The 23,556-nt window shown below is 44.1% G+C and overlaps 2 protein-coding genes across 3 annotated transcripts in view; one reads left to right on the top strand and one right to left on the bottom strand.

Moving 5' to 3' along the window:
• The first annotated feature begins 4,872 nt into the window (after positions 1–4,872).
• On the top strand, positions 4,873–14,675 carry LOC143291700 (uncharacterized). The gene is made up of 3 exons (XM_076601721.1): positions 4,873–6,350; positions 13,135–13,190; positions 14,554–14,675. The coding sequence occupies exon 1, from the start codon at positions 4,901–4,903 to the stop codon at positions 5,216–5,218; it is 318 nt and encodes a 105-aa protein (XP_076457836.1). The 5' UTR covers positions 4,873–4,900; the 3' UTR covers positions 5,219–6,350; positions 13,135–13,190; positions 14,554–14,675.
• The window catches only part of LOC143291699 (dual specificity tyrosine-phosphorylation-regulated kinase 1B-like), a 42,549-nt gene continuing 28,846 nt past the window's right edge, over positions 9,854–23,556 (bottom strand). For both annotated transcript variants that reach the window (XM_076601719.1, XM_076601720.1), the window contains exons 3-9: positions 20,700–20,900; positions 18,803–18,950; positions 18,067–18,353; positions 17,111–17,257; positions 15,696–15,836; positions 14,570–14,852; positions 9,854–12,403 (exon numbers count right to left, since the gene is read on the bottom strand). In XM_076601719.1, the coding sequence (XP_076457834.1) occupies positions 11,520–12,403; positions 14,570–14,852; positions 15,696–15,836; positions 17,111–17,257; positions 18,067–18,353; positions 18,803–18,950; positions 20,700–20,900 (2,091 nt within the window). In that variant the 3' untranslated portion in view covers positions 9,854–11,519. The remainder of the gene's footprint in view (positions 12,404–14,569; positions 14,853–15,695; positions 15,837–17,110; positions 17,258–18,066; positions 18,354–18,802; positions 18,951–20,699; positions 20,901–23,556) is intronic.

Below are 23,556 nucleotides of genomic sequence, written 5' to 3'. Positions count from 1 at the left end.
GTCATGGGGAGGATTATAAGTACCTTGGTCCTATAGATACTGTCAAGTGGAGCAACGACTGTGTGAGGATGTGGCAACACCTCTGGGCCATGTCCTGCGTGTGCTGGCTGCAGAGAGCTCCACCATCTGCAGAGATCGTCGTCAGCTGTGCCTGGACACTGTTGCCGACCAGCAGGGTAAGGCTGCCATCAACCGGATCCAGCCTTCTGGCACCTCTCTGTTTGATGGTGACATCAGTAGCGTTGTGCAGGCCATCACACAACGACGGGACGTGGGGGAAGCCTTCAGACCTGCGCCTACACGTCCCCACCAAAGACAGCGCGACTCCAGTACACCACTGCAGCGTGACAGGCAGCCGCGAAAAAGGACCTTCCCGTCATATGACAGCCGCCATCGTCAGTCTAATCGGCAGCCCTTTCGTGGTCAGCCCTACGGGGCGAGTCAGGAAAGGGGCCGGTTCGGCAGAGGCAGAGGAGGTGCTCACACGACCACCTGCCAAAAAAATCTGCGTCCGAAGTTGGCATGACAACCAACAGCTAAAAGTTGCAGGCCGCTTGTCTGCACATGCAGCAACCTGAGCAGAAATCACGTCCTTCAGGCAGTCTGGGGATGTCACCACGGGCGGCCCAGCGTTTGGAGACCAAACTGTCCTCAGCACACCAACAACAGATGGACCGGGAAATAAAAGCCTTGCTTCGAAAAGGAGCCATCAAGAGAGTTGGCAGGGGTGTGGGGTTTTACAGCCACCTTTTCCTTGTTCCCAAGAAAGATGGAAAGCTCCGCCCCATCATCAACTTAAAGCCCCTGAACCAGTTCTTCAAGGCCTCCGGCTTCTCCATGACCACGCTGAAGGACGTACACCAGCTGATACAACGAGGCGAATGGGCTGTGTGTCTGGATATGAAAGATGCGTACTTCCATGTCCCAATCCATGTCAGGCACAGGCGGTTTCTCCAATTCATATGGAGAGGGCAAACATTCTGCTACACAGCACTGCCGTTCGGTCTGTCATCCAGCCCCTACTGCTTCACCAGAGTGACCAGGCCATTTGTTCACTACGTACGAGCACAAGGGGTGCGCATTGTCATCTACTTAGACGACATTCTACTCGTGGCCCGCACCAGATCAGCGGCCTTGTCACACCTCAGAAGCACAAGGCGCACCCGTTCAGGGTTTACCCTCAACATGGAGAAGTCCGCCTTCGTACCCCAGCAGCAGTTCGCCACTAGAACACAGCATCCTCCAGCGACAGCGGTCAAGGGCATCAGTTTCCCAGGAAGCGATGTCTATGTCACAGGCTTTGAGGTTTGTCTTCAAGGTGTCCTTGAAGCGCTTGCAGGGTCTTCCAAGTTCACGGTGGCCTTCCTTCAGCTGGCCATACAAAAGCATCTTTGGGATCCTGCTGTCTGTCATGCGGACAATGTGTCCTGTCCAGCATAGCTGGCACTGGATCAGCAGGCTTTCGATGCTGGGCAGGCCGCTCCTCTGTAGGATCTGGAGGTTGGAGACCCTGTCTTGCCACTTTATGCTGAGGACCTTTTGTAGGCATCTCTGGTGAAACTGCTCAAGTTGTTGAATGTGACGGCGATACGTCGTCCATGTTTCACAGCAGTACAAGGTGGTCATCACAACAGCTCTGTAGGTTTTCATCTTGGTGCTGAGCCTGATGCCTTTGTTGTTCCACAGCCTGTTGTTGAGTCTGCCAAAGGCGGAGCTGGCCTTGGCGATGTGCAGTGTCACTTCTGCATCAAGGGCTCCATTGCTGCATAGGGTGCTGCCCAGGTAGCAAAACTTGTCAACTGACTTGATCTCTGTGTCATTGATCTTGATTGCAGGTGGGGGGAAGGCACTGGCATTCTGTGAGCTAGCTGGTTGGTGCATGGACTCGGTCTCGCTGAGGCTGATGGTGAGTCCAAAGCGCCTGCAGGAGGTTGAGAACCTGTCCATAAAGAACTGCATATCCTCATGGGTGTGTGCAGCAAGCGCGCAGTCATCAGCGAAGAGGAACTCTCTCATCAGTGCCTCAAACACCCTGGACCTGGCGTGGACTTGCCGCAAGTTGAAAGGTTTGCCATCTGTGCGAAACTGAATGTAGATGCCCTGGTCACAGTCTTGGAAGGTGTCAATCAGCATGGCAGAGAAGAGAATGGAGAACAGTGTGGGTGCCAGGATGCAGCCCTGCTTCACTCCATTTACCACAGGGAACGGATCCGACATGTCAGTATTTTCCTGTACTCTCGCCTGCATGCCATCATGGAATGACGCAATCAGCTGGATTAGGCTCTCTGGGCAGCCGAACTTTAGGAGGATCTTCCACAGACCATGACAGTTCACCGTGTCGAAGGCCTTAGTCAGGTCTACAAAGACCATGTGGAGCTCCTTGTTCTGCTCACGGCACTTCTCTTGCATCTGGTGTACGGCAAACACTATGTCACATGTTCCCCTGCCTGAGCGGAAGCCACACTGTGCTTCAGGGATGACTGTGTTGGAGACATGGTCAACCAGTCTGTTCAGTATCATGTGGGCGAAGATCTTGCCGGCAATGCAGAGGAGAGAAATTCCACGGTGGTTATCGCAGGATGTTTTGTCTCCCGTTTGTAAATGTGGACAATAGAAGTATCCTTGAAATCCTAGGGGATCTCCCCTCTCTCCCAGATAAACTGGAACAGGGCGGTCAGCTTGTCTGTCAGCACCTCACCTCCATACTTGTAGATGTCAGCCTGGATTCCATCTGCTCCTGGTGCTTTTCCTGACGTTGTCAGCTTCAGGGCCTTCTGGATCTCGACTTTGGTGGGAGGGGCAGCTAGCAAGTCGTTGGCTGGTAGGTGTGGGAGGGCTGCAATTGCCTCGTCAGATATGGACGAGTCCCTGTTGAGGAGGGTGTTGAAGTGCTCTGCCCAGCGGTCAAGGATGTCTTTCCTGTCTGTCAGGAGGGTGGTCTGGTCCAAGGCTCGGACAGGGGTTGATCCTATGACTCTCGGCCCATACACAGCTCGGAGACCATCGTGGAAGGTCTTCATGTCGTGAGCATCAGCAGCGGACTGAAGCTCTTCAGACTTTCTCTCCCACCAGGTGTTTTTCATTTCACGCAGCCTCTTCTGTACGAGTTGCTTGGTTTGCAAGAACTGGTTCTCCTTCTTCTGGCAGTCTTTATCGGAAATGTGATCCTGATGCCGTATATGCAGTGTGTTCAGGAGCTTGGAGATTCCAGAGTCGTTCTCATCAAACCAGTCTTTGTGGCTCCTCTGTACAAAGCCGAGTGTGTCAGCTGCTGCTGTCTACGCAGCATCTCTGAAGTGCTCCATACCTCTTCTACATCAGTCGATGCAGGAATTTCTTGGAGAGCTACTTGGATTTGCTGCTGCAGCACGTCCTTGGTGATAGGGAGGCGGTGGATGTTCAGCTTCCTAGGGGGTTTCTTCCTGGCTGGTTGAAGCTTGTGTGTAAGTCTGATGTTTATCTTGCTGCGTACCAGGCGATGGTCCGACCAACAGACTGCTCCTCTCATGCAGCGTGTAATGGAAACATCACCTCTGTCCCTCTGCCGGACAATCACATAGTCCAGCATGTGCCATTGCTTGGAGCGGGGGTGCATCCATGTGTTCTTGTACTTGTCTGCTTGTTGGAAGAGGGTGTTGGTGATGGTCAGTTCATGCTGCGCGCAGAGCGAGAGCAAAAGCAGTCCGTTGGAGTTGCACTTGCCAGTGCCATGCTTTCCTAGGACTTTTGGCAATGCCAACGCGGGCATTGAAATTCCCAAGGATGATCAGCCTGTCCTTTCTGTCTACCGCTGAAATGGTGCGGCTGAGCTCCTCATAGAAAGCTTCTTTGATGTCATCAGGGTTGGTCATCATCGGGGCATAGCAGCTGATGACTGTGGCGAAGCGACCCTTGGACAGCTTCAGACGCAGGGTTATCAGCCTGCCATTTATCCCACGTGGAAGGCTGTCAAGCTGTCGTGCAAGTTTGCTTCGTAAGGCAAAGCCCATGCCTGAGGTTCTTGGGGTGCCATCTGGCTTCCCAATGCAGTAGAAGGTGTAGCCCTCTCCAACTTCCTCCAGCTGGGTTTCACCCACAAACCTGGTTTCGCTCAGGGCTGCTATGTCCACCTGGTAGCGATCAAGCATTCTAGCAATGAACGCTGTGCGTCTTTCTGGTCTGTCGTCTCTGTCTAAGAGGGTGCGAACATTCCAGACACCCAGAGTCAGGGTATGACTCCTGGTTCTTTTCTTTTGTTTTTGACCGCTGTTGTTGGATGTCCAAGTAGGTGCAATTTCCTGCCAGGTACTAGGTGAGGCAGGCTTTGTTTGGGGATCCTTTTATCTCCCCTTCCCCATGTGGAGAGAGCAGTGCTGTCCCTAAAAAGGGCTGCTCTGACACTCGGAGGATACGGGCGCTGCATCTGCCCCAGTCTACAGCGGATGACCATCACCCCACAGCCGCCTGCGTGCAGAGTCGTGACTAGGAACTGCCAGCAGCATCCTCTGCCTGTCCCCGTTACCACTTCTCCATCGCCACAGGGCTTGGGAAAGCTGGGTGTTGAAGGGCTAGCTCGTCATTCTGACATTAGCCTGGTTGCCTGACCAGCACAGGTGACTTTTTTTTAGTGAGGAGTTGTGCAGTCCCTTCCCTACTCTCACAGTCCCACAGACGCTCACAGTCCCACAGGTGCAGATACTGCCACGTCGGCTGTGGAGGGGGGGACAACACATCAAGCTGTGTGGTATGCCCCAAGGGAGTTTCGGGACACAGTGACGGGGAAGTGCGTGTGTACGCAAATAGACAACCGCACAGCTGTGGCGTACCTAGCGAAGGAGGGGGGGGGGGGGGGGGGGGCAAAGTCTCTCACTCTCTCCCGACTGGCTTGCCGTGTTCTGTTGTGGTGTCGGCGCAACAGAGAATGGCAATTACCATAGCCGACTCCCTTTCATGCGACAAAGACATGCAGTGGCACCTGTCTCTTCGTGTGGTCCAGAAAATCTTTCACCAGTTCGGCCGGCCCTACATCGACCTCTTCGCATCCAGTGAGACGGCACAGCTTCGCCGATACATGTCCCTACAACGGGGGACAGCCAGGTGTACACGGTGGATGCCCTCACCCAGTCTGGACCTTTCCCCTGCTCTATGCCTTCCCACCGCCCACTCTGGTGCCGACAGTGGTGAACAAGTTGAGGGAAACTCACTCCAGGATGCTACTGATAGCCCCCTGCTGGAGTGACTCCCCTTGGACGCCGATGATGATGGAGCCACTATACGACACGCCGCACAGGATTCCGATGTCGTTGGATCTCCTGACCAACACAGCAACAGGCCGCCAGTCAAGGACCTGGAAGCTCTCAGGCTGACAGATGGCCCATATGCGGTCAGCCACAGGGCTTCACCTTCCATCGGCCGCCTTTGAGGTGCTCGAGGGCAGTTGGCGTGGGAGTACCCGTTAACAATACCAAGCTGTGTGGCGTGAGTGGCAGCAGTTCTGTGCCGACCAGTCTCTGGACACAGCTACCGTTTCTGTAGAAACGATGCTACAGTACCTTTAGAACCTGTTTGATAAGGGACTGTCATGGAGGACTCTTAACGTGCATCGTTCAGCGATTTCTTCCATTTTAGAAGCACACAAACCTGTACCTATAGGGAAGCATCCCCTAGTGTGTAGGTTCATTTAAAGGTGTTTTTAATAAAAGACCCCCTTCTGTACAAGTTGTGCCAACCTGGGATATTGGGACTGTATTGTTGCATTTGGCCCAGTGGCACCCTGCACAACATCTACCCTTGGGTAAACTGACCTACATGGTCGTGTTCATGCTTGCTGCTCACACAGCTAAGAGTGAGTGATCTCCTTCTGTTTTCGGTGGATAGTTCTCTGTGTCATGTCAGTTCCAGTTGTGTGGTGTTGCAAGCGACTTTCGGTTCTAAGACGGACAGACCATCTCACAGATCTCCACTGATCAAGCTCAAAGTGTGTGAGAACAAAAAACTTGTGTCCTGTCACCAATGTGTCGGAATACGTGCGCCGGACAGCGGATCAACAACAGGGTTCACAACTCATTGTTTCCCCTTTCACCTTCAAACCCGTGAAACTAGCAACGGTCAGAAGGTGGATCACTAACATTCTGCACGAGGCCGGGGTCAACAAGTGCCACAGCCACCAGCTGTGCTGTGCTACACGACATTCCAGTGCAGGCCATCATAAACAGCGCTGATTGGTCACACTGCGACACACCCTTCAGACATTACGTCAGGATCCTCCCACAGGAGACTGTGACGCGTGTGGAATCCAAGATGATTCAGGACGCTGTTATCCCCACCTACTGACAGTCTGTTGAGTACTTTTCTTTCGTTCGTTCTCTTGTGTACGTTTCGTTTGGTTGGTATTGCTTGTGCATGTACATACAGCATGTGTTTACACATGTCCTTTTCTGCTACCCGTCCATGTTTCTTTTACATTTTTACATAGCTCTGTATTTCTATATCTCATGTTCAGTTCTATCCTCTTCTCTCACTTGCTGAACCCATGCGACGGTCAAACAGTCACCCATAATTATGTGTAAGCCATTGCACCCATATGGTGCAGAAATTGAAAATTTTTAAAGTGTAATGACATAAAATTATAACTTCTGCATGGATAAGTGTTTTAACTGTCACATGGATGAGATGACAATGTACAGGAGTGTTCTGTCACATGGATGAGATGACAATGTACAGGAGTGTTCTGTCATATGGATGAGATGATGATGTTCAGGAGTCATTCCGGGTGTTCTAACTGTCACACTGACGAGATGATGATGCACGGAAGTGTTTTGTCACATGGATGAGATGACAATGTACAGGAGTGTTCTGTCACATGGATGAGATGACAATGTACAGGAGTGTTCTGTCACATGGATGAGATGACAATGTACAAAGGTGTTTTAACTGTCACATGGATGAGATGACAATGTACAGAAGAGTTCTGTCACATGGATGAGATGACAATGTACAGGAGTGTTCTGTCACTTGGATGGGATGATGATGTACAGAAGTGTTTTGTCACATGGATGAGATGACAATGTACAGAAGTGTTCTGTCACATGGATGAGATGACAATGTACAGAAGTGTTCTGTCACATGAATGAGATGACAATGTACATAAGTATTCTAACTGTCACATGGATGAGATGACAATGTACGGGAATGTTCTGTCACATGGATAAGATGACGACGTACAGAAGTGTTCTAACTGTCACATGGATGAGATGATGATGTACAGAAGTGTTCTGTCACATGGATGAGATGACAATGTACAGAAGTGTTTTAACTGTCACATGGATGAGATGATGATGATGTACAGAAGTGTTTTAACTGTTGCATGGATGAGATGACAATGTACAGGAGTGTTCTGTCACATAGATGAGATGACAATGTACAGGAGTGTTCTGTCACATGGATGACAGGAGTGAGGACAATGTACAGACATTTTTATATGTGACTGTCACATAATGAGAAATTATATTTCATCAACAGATATTTCGACTTGTCAGATGATGAATGTGTAGGCATATCCCATGGAAGAAGGTGCAACTATCAGGATGGTCAAGAAGAGAAGACGACATATTTTCAACTGTCACACATATGTGCTGGCACATAGAAGATTTCATATTTTTACCTGTGACATGGTGAATGTCAGGATTATATATATATATATATATATATATATATACAGTGCAATGTATTTTAACACTGATATATATATATATATATATATATATATATATATATATATACACATACATACATACATATACAATGCAGCAATATATATATACAATGCAATGTATTTTAACATCGATGTATTAGATAATGTTGAAAAGATCTACATCCAACTGATGTTCTTAATTTTTTTTAAAGTTAAAGTGAGGAGCAGGGCCATAATTTTTACTGTTAGTGTTACTCAATATTGGAAAAGATTCCATTGGTTATTCTCACCAGCTGATTTTCATGCCTTTGAGCATTTGTAGTCAACCATTTGCTTTCTAAAGGTTTCGTTTTATTATGAATAATTCAGTGTCTTTACTTAATTTGTTGATTCACTTTATTTCATTTCAATGTTTCACACAAACCTAGACTAAGGCTTCACAAGTACATTGGGTTTATCACTAGGTCAGGCATCTATTGGGTTTATCATCAAGTCAGGCATCTACTTTTTATTTCATTTTATTTAACACACATGTGGTGTAGCATATACATGGATCAGTCTGCACTCTTTGACACCTTGAAACTGATACTGTGCCTTCAGAATCAAGAACTGTGTGCCTTTGTCTTTTAAAGAGAAGAGTAACAGTACTTATCCCTTGTTAAACAGTTCTTTATCAGCTCCTCCTCTGGGACTTTTCAGCCAGCTTCTCATGTTCTCAGGGAGAACACTGAAGAGCCACTGACATGTTTGGGTATTATTTTATTATTTTTAAAATCCATTGAGAAATGAGAAAAAGAAATAATTCCAAAGGATGCTCAGCATCTGTCTAGATCCTTGACAAAGTGGCAATGTGTCATTACGTCCAAATATGTGATCTTTTTGGAATGGTGCCATTCTTGTCCCCACACACCCCATTTTTTTGGTATGTGTCTCTAAGCCTTTAATGAATTGTTACTAGTACCTGTAAAGTGTGTTAATCTGCTGTGTTTGGATTGATGCTGAGCTTTTTTTTCTTTTTTTTTTCCAAAAAGGTTTCTCTTTAACTTTAAGTAGTGACCGTGATGTGTGTGAACTAAGGAGAAGTGCTGAGCGGCATTCATTCTTTGAGGACATTGTGACCATAATGGCCACCATTGGCTTACATGTGCACTGCAGTCACACAAAACTGCTGGGGAGACATTGAACAGCATTCAGAGAGGTTCACTTTGTTCTGCCCACCACCCAATCCTCCCTCTTGGATTTCTGTCCTCTGCTCAGTAAGACTATGTCCTTCCATTGAGGTTTTTCACTTTCACCCCTAAATTTTCTTTAAATTCAACCCAGAAAGGAAAGAAAATATAACTGCTTGAACAGGTGGTGAAGTTTGGCACACTGCAGGTGAGACAGTATGGACCTGGTCATCAATGATGTTTACACAGGATTGCACTTCTCAGCATACATGTCAGTCAGGTGAACATCTTTCAAGAATCAATGTTGCTCATGTTCTAGAGAATGTCATTCAAACATGTTCGTAAGACATCAACATCCATGAATAAACAACACAAAACAGTATCTTGGTTTATATACAATGTCTCTTTAATATCAAAATAAAAAGCATAGTTTTCCCAAATCTTGTTTCATTTCAAAAAAAAAAAAAAAAAAAAAATCATATTCAGTTTCATATCATCCCCCCTCCGCCCTTTTTCTTATTACATAAAATCTATGAACTTACAAATCATACTCCTGATAAAAATGTACTGGTTTTAAAATACCCTAACTTCCCTTGTTTAAAAATCATTGTTTGCTCAGCAAAACCCCACGTAACCAGGTTCACTGTGCTAAAACTGTATCAAAATCTGAAAATAAATGTAAAAGCTACATCTATGTTCTATCATGGCATTTAACATTATTTTTTTAAAAAAAGAAAAAAAAGTTCTTCACAAACAATAAAAATGTCCCAATGCAAAACTGTACTGGCTGACTTGTATTAGAAGGGACATAACTGAATCAAAATTTCATCTGCAAACGATGCTTTGACAAATAGGAATAAAAATATCATTTAACCTTTTGTTACTCTTGTCAAATTTTGCAAATGAAAAATATTGTCAAATCTTCATTTGATGTCCACAAGCTGGTATGCAGCTCCAAGTGATGAGAAAACTATATTGTACACAGCTGTGTTTTCTCTTTTTATTAAAAAAGAAAAAAGAAACAAAGAGGGACATTAGCCAGTAGAATTTGTTTTGACTAACTTTATGTTCCTTCCACCATCCTGTACCATCTTTATTACTGCAAATTATCTTCTGGAATGAAATACTACACTGCCACTAAGATCACATTCCTGGAATTATAATATGCACATTAAAAAAAAAAAAAAGAAGTTCTGATTCACTTCTTGATGCATTAAAATATGTTCTGCCTCTAAAAGTCATTCTGTGCACAGGGAGGAAGCATCCACACCATTGACAGGTTCACACACTCCTGACAACACCCACACTTTCCCTGCCCACACTTCATGTTAAGATTTACCCCCCCCTCCCCCCCACGTCCCCCCCCCTCAGTTTACTTCCTAATCCTCTAGAAAGGCGAACAATCTGGAATCCGACATCTTCCAATTCACATGATTCCAGGAACAGGAAGCTGTCAGAGCATCAAATTTGCATGATGGACACAAACATCGCACACCATGTCTATACCCACACACACATACACACACTGACACCTGGCCAGAGCAGTCCAGAGAGCACAATGTTTACTGGCTGATTTTTCACAGAGACTGAGGGTGACTATGCTATCTCAACAGGCTGTTTTTTTCACAGAAATTGAAGATGATATACTCTAATAGGGTTTTTCCCCCAGAAGAAACTGAGGGCAACGATTACTAATCCCAACAGGCAGGTTTTCACACAAACTGATGATGATGATGATGCATCTCAATAATAGGCTGGCATGTTTCACAGACTGATGATACCCAGACAGGGTAGGTTTACAGTTTTCACAGACTGATTTCACCCCCAATGTCGGGGGTAAGATGTGTGTCCTGCCCACACAAGTTCACATCTGTCCTCAGTGATGGACTCCATGAAGAGCAATTCCCAGACTGAAACCCAGACCCTGTCCGTCCCAGCAGGCATTGTCCACTGTGCCCACAGTTCACCAGTGACAGTCACCACAGCCTGCTGTCAGCCCTTGTCCTCAGACCACTCTTCAGTGTTGTCCTCACCCCACCAACACCATTCCGATCATGCAACAGCCCACCTCAGCACTGGTACACACGCACACCATGCCAACCTGTCTCCATGGAAAAGGTCATGTCCCTTCACAACATCATCTCCACCCCCTTCTTTTTCCCCCGGGTCATTTTGAAAGGCAGAAATGGACAAGTTGGCACAGAGTTTCTTGTATGTAAGCACAGTTCTATCACCCTTCCATGTGACATTTTGTTTTGAAACACTTCATCCATCTCTCATCGCAGAGGTTCGATGGCTGCCCAAAGTTTGTACGCATGCTCATGCACAGGCGCACGCACACACGCACACCACACACACAATGCCCACTCCTTACCAATGTTTAAGGCTCCATAACTCTCTATAGGACTCTGGTATACATACACATAACTCATCACTCTTCCATCCCTCCTCTTAAAACTCACAGAACCATGAGCGCCACCACCTCTCTTACCATCTCCCTCCATCCTCCCCCTTCTTATCCCTCCCCCCTCACCCCCATGCTGTTCCACCACCCACCCACCCCACAAAAAGGCTGCAAAGCTTTGCACAGAACTCTTGATGTCCACACACATCCATCACTCCCCCGTTTTCCTCCATCCCCACCCCCATCCAAATCCCTCCCTCCCACATTCCCAGTGTCAGTGGCTAGCCACAGGACTCTGTTGTACACACACGCCCATCATGGGCGACTCTTCCCCATGAGGCTCCCCGGGACCAGTCCGACTGTGACCCGTGCTGGAGGGAGGGGGAGGGCCGCCCTCGTGAGGGATGGACCCCAGAGTCTGGGGGACGGAGGGGTGGGGGTGGCCAAGGCTGTAGGGGTAGTTGGGTGCGGGGGGCCAGCCCTGCTGGGGGAACGGGTTGTACTGGGCCGCTGATGATGACTGGGGGTAACCCCCTAACTGCATGCTGAGGGAACCAAGCTGGGGTTCAATGCCCTGCAGGCTGGTGTGAGGGCCCTGAGTGGTGGAGGACCCTGGGTGGTGGTGCAGGGTGCTGAGATCCACAGGCACGCTGCTGGCAGCACTCAGTGGACCCCCTGCCCCCCCAAGCTGCCCCGGGCGGTGGGGGTGGGGATGTGAGGCGTCGGCAGGAAGGGGGTAGGCATGCCCTGGCATGCCCAGGTTTTGGGGCCCGGGAAGGGCGGAGGAGGAAGAGGAGGAGGTGGAGGAGAGGGAAGTGGTGGAGGACTGGATGGGGGCCAGGGGTCCCGAAACGTGTCCCCCATGGTGATGGTGGTGGTGGCCGCGATGTGTGGTGAACTGCTGCCCAGAGTGCACACCCCCATTCCCACTACTGCCCCCCTCCCCCCAACCCCCGTGGGAGTGGGAGCCCTGGTGGGCGGGTGGGGGCGGGGCGGTTACACGGTGAGAATGGGCGCTGGAGGGGCTCTCACAGTCCATGGTGGCTGGAAGATTGGGGTGGGGGTGCGAAGTGGAGTGAGAATGGGCATTGTGTTGACCATGGTGGTGGTGGTGGTGAATGGGGTCCGACCTTGCCCGCCCACTTGACGTGCTCCCAACTGCAAGAAAAACAACATCGTGTCACACTGCTAACATCAACAAGGAAAGAAAAAACACCTGAGGATGTACAATATCAGTATATGCCAATGAATTAGAATGAATGACAACAACAACAAAAGTAATTTCTGTGGGAGTACCATTGCCAGTGCCATCCCAGTTCACAGATGGGGCACTGTGCCAGTCAAGTCAGTCCTATCACATCCAGGCATAGTAGGAGGCTTACAGCCCATCGCCACTATATCCCTGATACCATGCATCCAGTAATGTCTGTGAAAATGTTGTCTCCCCCCCCACCCAAAAAAAAAAACAACTATAAAGAATCAGTCTTTCATGATAGGGCTGTAGTCTATTTCATTTTGGGGATCATTAAGGTATTTCATCTTAAATTTGTTAAAAATCTCAAAACCTTTCTAACACCAAACAAAATTAAAACAATCACATCTGAAACCCAGAAAAAAGGCACCTTATTCAGAGATCCAGTTTAAGCCCCTTGCGTGAGAACCACAATTTTGGTAAGAAAAAATCCTTTAGGAATTGGGATCTTTTTTTCATACAATTTTTCTCTGAACTTTTAATTCTGGTGGAACATTTTGGTGCTTGCTTCATTACTGACACAAACAATAAACAGTGCTTTAGTAAGTAATCTGAGCGAAAATTTCTGAAGTCTTTTATTATTAAGGACTAAAAACAGCAAGTCCTTAAAAACAGGCATGGACCATGTTTATTGCAGAGTGTTTGCTTGAGTGTCATCAGTCAGAATGGTACGACATGGGGAACATTACAACTGTAAGTATAATTTTTCAATTTCCAAAAACATACCACTATGATCACAATTTCACAATAACCTCCACCCACATAAGAACGTTACTATCAGCACTGTTTCATTATTCCCATAAACACACTGGATAGCATCACTGCCCTGGTTGCTGCTCACAATTTTGTATTTTCCATGCACACATAGAGGAAATTAATAACAGTAAGTTCACACACATTCCATGAACATACAGGGGAACATTACTACTCTAAGTTCACACACATTATGACCATTTTTCCCCAAAGCAGTCAATGATGCCCTGTCTCTTGAACAAATCCAGTATAATAAATAGAATTGTGCAACCAACAACCATCTACCTGAAGATCTAGTCATCAGCCCCATCCACATGCAGCTTCTGTTCAAATGTGTGTGTGTGTGTGTGCAATGCATGCATGTGCGAGTATGCACAAGTTTTTTTGTTTTTTTTATAATATTTTTTATTGATATGCACTTGTATGTATCCTAATTTCTACTGTATCTGTGTTTAAGTATGATTTTAGATTTATGTTTGTATCTTGTTATGTACTATTCCTCCCCCCCCCCTCCTCCCCACCCCCAATATTCCTTGTGATCCCGGTACATTTGGTGATAAAGTCATTCTAAGTACTGCATCAATATTTCCACATCATATTTGTATTCCAAATTTCTCTCCATGTCCTGTGGGGAACTTTACTTTAATTATGGTTATCATTACAAATTGTGTTCCTTTTCTTCAAGTCACAAACAGAACATTCATTTTCACAAGACTGAAACAACCATGATTACTTTCAGTGCTTTTGTGTCAGTTTTGGGTTGCTTCCACTTGCACAATGCAGTTCTTTCACTCAACTGAAGATGATCAGGCCATTTCACATCACAACTAAACATGAGATCCAGTGCTGACCATACATACATGATTCACACACATGAAGTATGTATAAGAATGGATACACGCAAACTTAAATGACAGATGGTGATGTGTGTGCAGTACGTGTTGTGTGCTAACTTACTATGAATAAACAGCAGGTAAGACATTGAAATTGGAGCATCATTTGGCACTTGAATTAAGCAAAAACGTTTGACATTACTGCTTACATTCCAGCAAACTGCAAAAAGCCAAAATTATCAGGACTGTCATATAAATATAGATATGGCTCCCCAATTCCTAATGAAAGTTAACAGCCCTAAATTTCACAGAGAGAGAGAGGAGAGAGAGAAAGGCATTTACTCATACACACACATAAATGTGATCAAGACTATAAATTTTGTGATAATAAGCACAATGAACTGAATATTCATTATTTGTATTGTTGTGTGTTTTATAAACCCCAAGGTTTCATGTTCTTTTCTATTCAGAGACCACCCTGCCTACCTGAGGGACTGGAGGCAGTACGTTGCTCCATGGCGGGAGATGTGGAGGTACTGTTGGAGGTGTTGGTGCTCTCGTCTGACGTCTTCTTGAAGAAGTTGTGCTGTAGGGCATAGTAAGGTGAGATCCTGGTTTTGGGGTCATAGTCCAGCATGCGCAGGATCAAGTCCTTGAACTTGAGGTAGTCAGCTACTGTATGACCTGGCTCTCCAGAGCGCCGACCTCCGGGTCCCCCTGTCTCTGCTCCTATCACTTCGTGCAGTTTCCTCGAGGAGGGAGACTTGTACTGAAAACACCAACATGGCATAGTTGACATTGTTGCTTACAGTGCAGTTGACCGCATGGACTGTGAGTCACTTCTGTATAACTGCCATTCTGGCAAGTAAGTATGTAGAGTAAAAATAAATAAAATAAAATTCAAAAAGTAGAAAAAAAAACGACAACATATACACACAAAAAAAGACATGCTGCACAGGGGAGGGGGGAGGGGGCTTTTTAAAGATATGTTTTTGAAATAACTGTCATAGTAAGTCTTATTAACATAATAACATGATATTATTATCATTTACGACTTTTATGATCTCACATTAAAACAAAACACAATGTTTTGATGACATAATATTGTGACATTAATGAACCCCACCCTACCGGCAAATCTTTTTTTTACAGGGATGGGAAGTAGTAATGCAAATCCTTCTTTTTTTTTTCTTTTTGTGTGTGTGTGTGTGTGTGTGTGTGTGTGTGTGTGTGTGTTAAACTCTGTAATCTGATCAGTAAATTCAAACAAGTTAGTTGACCAAGTGGTAATGCGCCCACCAAGGAAGTGAGAGAATTTGAGCATGTGGGTTCAAATCCCACACTCACCAGAATTTACTTCCCCTCTACTACACCTTGAGTAGTGATCTGGACGCTAGTCATTCAGAGGAGACAATAAACCGTCAAGCACGCATTTAGTGCATGTTTAAGAACCACAGTAACAAAATAGTTGTCCTTGGCAAAATTCTGCAGAAAAGTTCACTTTAACAGTAAAACAAACACACTTGCAGACAATATATAATATAGAAAGGGAAAAAAAGAACTGCAAACAAACATACCTCTCCCCATAAAAACAACAAAAAGTACTTCCCACCTTCTTGTTGTCTCGAGGTTTCTTGGGAGCGTAGTTCCCATCTGGCAAGAGGTCGAAGTACTTGCGTGTCTTCTGTGCCTGATCAAGAATATGTCTAGGCGGCACTCCCAGAACCTCCACTATCTTCATCATCTGGTCAAACTGAAAAATACACAGAAAGTAATCACACTTTAAAAATCTCATCACACCAAACGCATATCAGAGATTATGTATCTTCATGATCCAATAACAAAGGATTCATATATTGCTTTCAAACCTCTTGATGCACTTTACAGCGAAAAGTAAGTGAGACACAAGGTGAGTCAGACACAAAGCATACAAGAACAGACACACACACACACAATGAAACAACTGTGACGGACTCTGGGGCAGGATGAAAACCAGCCACATAGTCTGCACACACTCCACATGCACGCACTGAAGTTGGATCCCATGAAATTGTGACCGCACAGAAAAGAAAGACCTGCACACTGTCCTACCAGTTAAGATTCAAGAGGTTCCATATCATTTTTTTGTTCTATATTCTCATGTTGTTGGGTTTTTTTTTAATTAAAAAGTTGTGACACATTCCTAACACATTTCATGCGCCAGTCACAAAACCTCTCAAGAGTTTGTTTCTTTTGAATATGCGCTGATTCATTGTAGACTGTCCATAGAAAGTAGCAATTTGTGACTCTTAAAAACTAAATTTGCATGCAGTAAAATGATTCACAGCCACCATGATGGTGAGCCATCACACAGCCACCATGACAATGAGCCGTCACAATTACAAAAGTAAATTAACAGTGAAACTAACAAATTAACAACTGTTAACTCAAATTCACACGATATAAGTAATATTTTATTGGTTCTTTTCTTTTTCAAGCAAAATTCTAAACTCTTTAAGCTCGTCTTCCTGTACTTGTTTCATGCCTTGAAAATTGGCCATTATCATTCAGAAACTTTCCAAACCATACAGCCCCTCTCTTCCACCTTCCCTTTCTCTGCCTACACTTGCCCTCCTCTCCCCCCTCTTTCTTTCCCCCCCCCCCCCCAATCCCCCCTAAACCCCTCTCTCCCCATTATCCTTTTTTCCTCCCCTTCCCCATCTCCACGCCCCCCCCCCACCCCTACCCCCCCTCCTTTCTTCCTTCTTACCCCTCTATTCCCACTCATGTATTGTTATTCCTTCCAGAAAGTGTGATAATACATGTCGTATAGGTTTTAATCAATTTTAAGCAAAAAACATATGCACACCTAACAGCAGAACAACAACATATAAACAGGTTCAAGCATGTGATGAAATTATAAATAATTTTATTTTGTTTGTTTTCCAGTTGCACATAAAGAACAGTAACTGACGTCAGTGTTTCTTTTTTTTTTTATAACTTGTGATATTAACAGTTCTTTCTTTAACTTGTGACATTAACAGTTACCTCGTTGGATCCGGCAAAGAGGGGCTCCCCTGTGTGCATCTCCACCAGAATACAGCCCAGGCTCCACATGTCAATGGCCAGGTCATACGGCACACCCAGCAACACCTCCGGGGAACGGTAAAACCGACTCTGGATGTACTGGTAGATCTGGGGTAACATTGGAGACAGTATGGTCAGTTTCAGTGTGTTATCATCACAGTGCTCTTTAATCAAGTGTGTTAAGTGCTGTCACAGTGCTGGTTTAGCAATCAGTGGATTGTGTGGGGTGAATGAACTTTTGTTCTGTATCAGGTCACAAGTTTTAATTTCAATCTTAATATTTACTTATAATTTTACATTTATCTGACCTAAACACAAAAAACAACTGAGCATGTTTAAATTCATAGCTTTTTTACACAATATGTATGAACATTTTACATAAAGTGATAAACACACAGGCATCTAGACACACAAACCTCCTATATATTTTTACTCATTCTTTCATTTTACATTTATCTGAAATAAACAATAACTGCATATTAACAACATGTGCATTCTAGTACATATAAACATGTTTTACACCATATGTGTGTATATATATACATAAACTTACAGGCATCTAAACACACATACACACACATCCACTATTTATAATTATATGTACATAATCATACTTTCAAACACGTCAGTTTCGTATAAATACACACACAAGCATGCACACACAAACTCCTCATTATCACAACACCCAATATGCCTACTCATGAAACATGCTCCCAGCTCTGTATTTCCACACACGAGTGAGTACACACACACACACACACACATAAACACACCCTGTTCACCAAGATGATGCACTTTTCAAGTTCTCTAAACCTCTCTTGCACACACACAAACACACACACATATGTATACATGCATTCTGATATACATGGAGAGGCAGAAACACAGACACATGGACACACACATGACAAACTCACCCTCTGGCCCAACTGACAGGAACTGCCAAAATCCACAATTTTGATTGCACTACGCTTGGGATTACACAACAGAATGTTTTCTGGCTTCAGGTCACAGTGAATAATGTTCATTTCTGGCGTGGCCAAGAACAACAAGGCTGTGCACAACTGCTGAGCAAATTTACGAGTCAAGTTGAGGGACACCCCTCGAAAGTTTGTGTTTCGTAACAAATCATAGAGGTTGTAGGAGAGCAGCTCGAACACCAAACATAGATGGTTCCGGAACATGAAGTGCCGTTTTAACCTCACTGAAACACACACACAAAAAAAAGAACAGCCTTAAGTTTGGGTGTGCTGTCAAAGTGAAGACAAGTACTTTCTCCATCAGTGCATTACAATTTATGAAATGTAACAATGCTTTTTCTTGTTCTTTTAAACCCAAGGCTGCAATATGCTCTGGAAATGTGCCTTTACTCATTTCATATCTGGAAACACCGGGTAAGAAACTGAAATTTATCAACAGTGAGCAAAATTCAATTGTTCAGTATTTTCAGACACCATAATCGCATAAAAAAGATATTTTGATCACTTAAAAAAAGTATTTTATCCTCAATCAAACAGCCTAAAAGCAAGATTGCATTTTTGTTCTTTTTTCAGTATGAATGGTATGAAAACTGATCACAGTGTATATATCAAATGCTGCTGGCTAGCATTATACAGAATTCATTTCCCTGACAACCTGCATGCAAAAACTTACCTATATAATACTTGTTGTCTGCATCCTGACGATTCATAAGCTCCAGAAGTTTGACTTCAATCTGAGCCTGGTTGAGGAAAGGCTTCTTGTTCTTGATGATTTTGATGGCCACATGCTCCTGGTCTGCATGGTCATAGGCTTTCACCACCTGACACAACACATACATAGTGTACACATACTGAACATGGTCACTGGCTTTCACCACCTAAGACAACACACAGAGTGACTCACATGGTCACAGGATTTACCACCTGACACAACACACACTGAGTCCGTACTAAAGATGATCATAGGCTTTTACCACCTGACACAACACACACTGAGTCCGTACTAAAGATGATCATAGGCTTTTACCACCTGACACAACACAAAGCCAGTACTAAAAGAAAGTACTAAAAAATGATCACAGGCTTTTACCACGTGGCACAACACACAGCCAGTACTGAACACCGCCACAGGCTTCTACTACCTGACACAACACACATCATGTGTACTGAACATGGTTACAGGCTTTCACCGCCTGCACAACACACTCCGTACTGAACATGGTCATAGGCTTACATCGCCTGCACAACACACTCCGTACTGAACATGGTCATAGGCTTACATCGCCTGCACAACACACTCCGCACTGAACATGGTCGGCTTACATTGCCTGCACAACACACTTCATACTGAACATGGTCATAGGCTTATATCGCCTGCACAACACACTTCATACTGAACATGGTCAAAGGCTTACAAAAAAAAAAGTTACATCGCCTGCACAACATACTCCGTACTGAACATGGTCAAATTATAGAATGTCCATGGGTATTCACCGAGGGCAGACACACAGTCTGGAGGAACAGAAGCTTGCTGACTAGAACTTACTTCATGAGTGGGGTGGGCAACTGAGAAGTGAGTTCAGCAGTCATCCAACCACAACACATATAATGATTTATCATATGGTTTGGTACACTGGGCCCAAATCAAACTGAGAACCTGCTAAAACTAAGAGGATGGCTGTAACCTACTGGCATGGGAAAGTGGTTAGCATAATGGAGTGACAACTGGGAGGACACAGGTTTAAGCTCAATCAGCGGTGAAAAATTTTCAGCCAGTGGCCAGCTCCTGCCCACAGCTGAGTGTGCCATGGGATTAAATGGGAAGATTAAAACCATACAGTCAAGGGTCATTCACCTGAAGATGTGCTTTTAGGAATGTTATTCAAACTTCCTGACCAACACTGCAGGTGGGTGCATCTCTCAGCCTAGCTGTAGCCAAGAATTTATGAGAATACTAGTTTGTTTGTTTTTTACAACCTGTCAAGTAGTTCAAAACATAAATCAGTAAATGGATCCTATTGGCAGCATCTTCACCATCCCCAATGTCATACATCATCGAAATGCAGAAAACAAAACGTCCCAACTCCCAACTTTCTGGGGGAGAGGAAGGGGTGTGTGCTGGGGAGTTGGGAGGGGGTGGGGAGATGGCTGTGTGTCTTCACTAAGATGTGATCAACTGTCAAGAGACTGAAGCAGCCCTCCAGAAGAAAGAGATCATGTATGTTAAACACAGAGATGGTTCTTCCTCAAGGCACAGACTGGTAACACTGACAGCCAAATTTTCACACAAATAGACACCATGCAAAAACTGATATCTCACAGACAATGTGTATCTATGAAAAGAAAAATACCAAACTACATGCCACTGACACACACACACAAACAACATATCAACAGAATAAAAGAAAAGATCATACATGAAATACAGAAAATGTATATTTCACAATTAAAAAAATCTCTCACATTTTAATTTTTATAAGCAGTTACACTTACAGTCTGTAACATTACTTCATACCCTTAGACAGTGCAAAACCTAATACTGAACAGTTTCCAACGGCTCAGTCACTCACCTGCCCAAAAGAACCTTTGCCGATGAGGGAGTCAATCTCGTAGCGATCTAACCACTTTTCACCAGGAGTGATGATGTAGTCATGATTGGAATCATCATAACCGTCATTGAAGACATGGGCGTTCACCTTATTCTTCTTGTTGCCACTCTCATCACCTCGTGTTGTCTCCTGGGCCCGTCGCTTCTTCTTGGCATAGTATACCTGGTGACATCATCAACACACTCACTGACCAACAGTTAGACTGATGATTTCTTTTTGCTGTGCTCATGGATTTGTTGTGACGTTCTTGTGACTTATCTGTTATCATTAAGTTGATTCACATAAATCTGCAAGTAAGGAATTTCTGGAATAAATATTACTGATTTATACACTCAATTTCAAGATGAAGACTGTTCTTAAGTTCCATTGTGGCAAGGAAAAAAATCTTTGAATTATCATCATCATTCATTGTTTAAGTTTGATCATTTGGATCAATATACAGGGCAAATCTAGGACATTACACTGTTCCATGGCCAGCTGATTTAAGAAAATAAAATTGCTGGAAGCAGTATCACAACTAATATCTATACATTCAAAATACAATTTTTATAATTTTTCAACCTGGCTTTTGTGCAAAAAAAAAAAAAAGAAAAAAAAGAGAAAGCTTTAACTGTCAACTATGCAAGTGATTAATATGATGAATGAAGCATTTAATGATTTATTGTAAACTTGCTGCTTGTGTTCCCATTTTTAGATGTCATTTTCAATTTCATAATTCATACTTCAATTTTCACATGTTTTATAATTTATTTAACCAAGCAGCAACTTGTAGAGTTGCTGGGAAAAAAATCTTTTATAAACTAAGCATTATTATTGTTTTTGGTGTAAAAATTAAAAGTTTAAGTTATTTAACAAACTAAGCATTGTTTTATTTTGGGGGGGGGGGGGTTGTGTGAAAAAAATCTTTTTTAAGTCGACAAATCAAGCATTCTTTTCTTTTTGATGAAAAAAAAACAATCTGTCTTTATTAGAAACCAACCACTGCTTTATTTCTTTATTGGGAGGGGGGGGGGGGGGGTCATGGAGAGGTAAGGAGGTTTGGGGTTGTGTGTCACTGTGAAAAAAGAATCTTTTAATAATCTAAGCACTGCATTTCTTTTATGTGAAAAAACAAAACAAAAACAAAAACATTATCTCTGATGAACAAAGTGTAATACTATTTTTCTTTTGTTGTTGTTGAAAAACAACTGTCATCAAAATAGGCACTGCCTTTCTTTAAGATGAAAAAAACTATAACTATACAGCAGTAAAAGGGGAGGGCAGGTTGGCAGAGTCCCAAGAAATGAAGAAAGTTCTCTGTAATTGTTTTTAATGTATATTTCATAAAAAATATATCTCAAAGTTAAAAACAGTGTAATTTCTCTGATGTTCACCACTAAAACTGTAAAAGTATCCAGTGACAAGGACACTTTCCAGAAACATTCTAACGGCAAATTGTATCGAAGGGTACAGATTTCTTGTCATTCACTGTTGTTTTTTTCAACTAATTTCAGATACTGCCATCTAATTTCCAGTCTGCTTGGCTTGACAACTAGCAAAGGTTAGCACTGACTCTCTAAGTATAAAACTGGTAGAAATTCTGCACCCCCTCTTGTAATGAAACCACCAAGAAAGGGTTGTGCCTACTGGAGTTTACCAGCTGCAACAACATGATTCTGGTCAACACTCCTGGGTGACACAAGTATTCACAGTGCTAGTCATGGCACACACCTGAAGGATCCTATCACAACAGACTGATTACATCCCAGTGCAACACTGATTCCAGTCGGTCATCAACAGACCAAAAAATAGGAAGTTCCCTGGTGCAGACATTGAAAGTGACCATGATCTTGCTGTCATGAACTCCAAGGCAAGCATAAGATCAACAAACCCCAAAGCACCAGGCTGACACTGAGACAGGATACTTCCATCTGTGAATCCTTCAGAGCAACAATTGGAGGAAAGTTTACTCCACTGCTGGCACTTGATGAGGATGTTGAAGTCATGACCACCACTTTCAGTATTGTTGAAGCAGCCTGTGAATTGCTGGGAAAACACAGTCTGGAAACCCAGCCCTGGGTCACAGAGGAGGCTTGTATGACAAAATGAGAGACATGAAGAATACCAGAAATACAACAAAAACATTAGAATACAAAGAGGTCAGCAAAAAGATCAGAAAAGGCATGAATAATGTAGAGGAGGATTGGATTGAAGATCAGTGCAATGAAATAAAAGATACCGTTTGAACAAGAACAACAGTAGGATGGCATTCCAAGTTTTGAAGATATGACAAAGCAGAGGCAGTCCAGAGTCAGCATGATACAAAACACAGAAGGAAAGAGAACACTGCAGAGAGCTATACAATCATCACACAAATGGAGAATCAAGCCAGGAGTCAACAGACAATGATGACTTTCCAACACTGAAGAAGTGGAGAAAACCATTAGTTCACTGAAGAATGGAAAAGTAGCAGGCACTGACAACATAGAACTACTCAACTAGACTAACAAAAGGAGGAGAGGCAGTGACAGATGTCCTTACCAGAATCTGCAACAAAATCTAGCAGACTGGACAATGGCCAACAACATGGACTCTACCCAAGAAATGCAACTCAGAACTATACCAGAATTACAGGACTACCAGTATGATCAGACATGCAAGCACAAAGTGATGCTCAAAGTAATCCTGAACAGACACAGATCACAGGCAAAAGACGTCATTGCAAAAGAACAAACTGGGTTCCACAGTGAGAGAAGCACCAGAGAGCATATTTTCGACTTTCATGTTTTGTGTGAAAAATAACAAAACATCCACCGTGTCTTCATCAACTTTAACAAGG

This window comes from Babylonia areolata, chromosome 17, assembly GCF_041734735.1.
Source record: "Babylonia areolata isolate BAREFJ2019XMU chromosome 17, ASM4173473v1, whole genome shotgun sequence".
Classification (NCBI taxonomy): Eukaryota; Metazoa; Mollusca; class Gastropoda; order Neogastropoda; family Buccinidae; genus Babylonia; species Babylonia areolata.
The sequence above is the reverse complement of the archived record's forward strand: the minus strand, read 5'-3'. Positions and strand labels throughout refer to the sequence as shown.

What these genes read in the sequence shown, in the direction of transcription:
- LOC143291700 (XM_076601721.1), top strand. Translation starts at nt 4,901, where the DNA reads ATGGCAATTACCATAGCCGACTCCCTTTCATGCGACAAAGACATGCAG.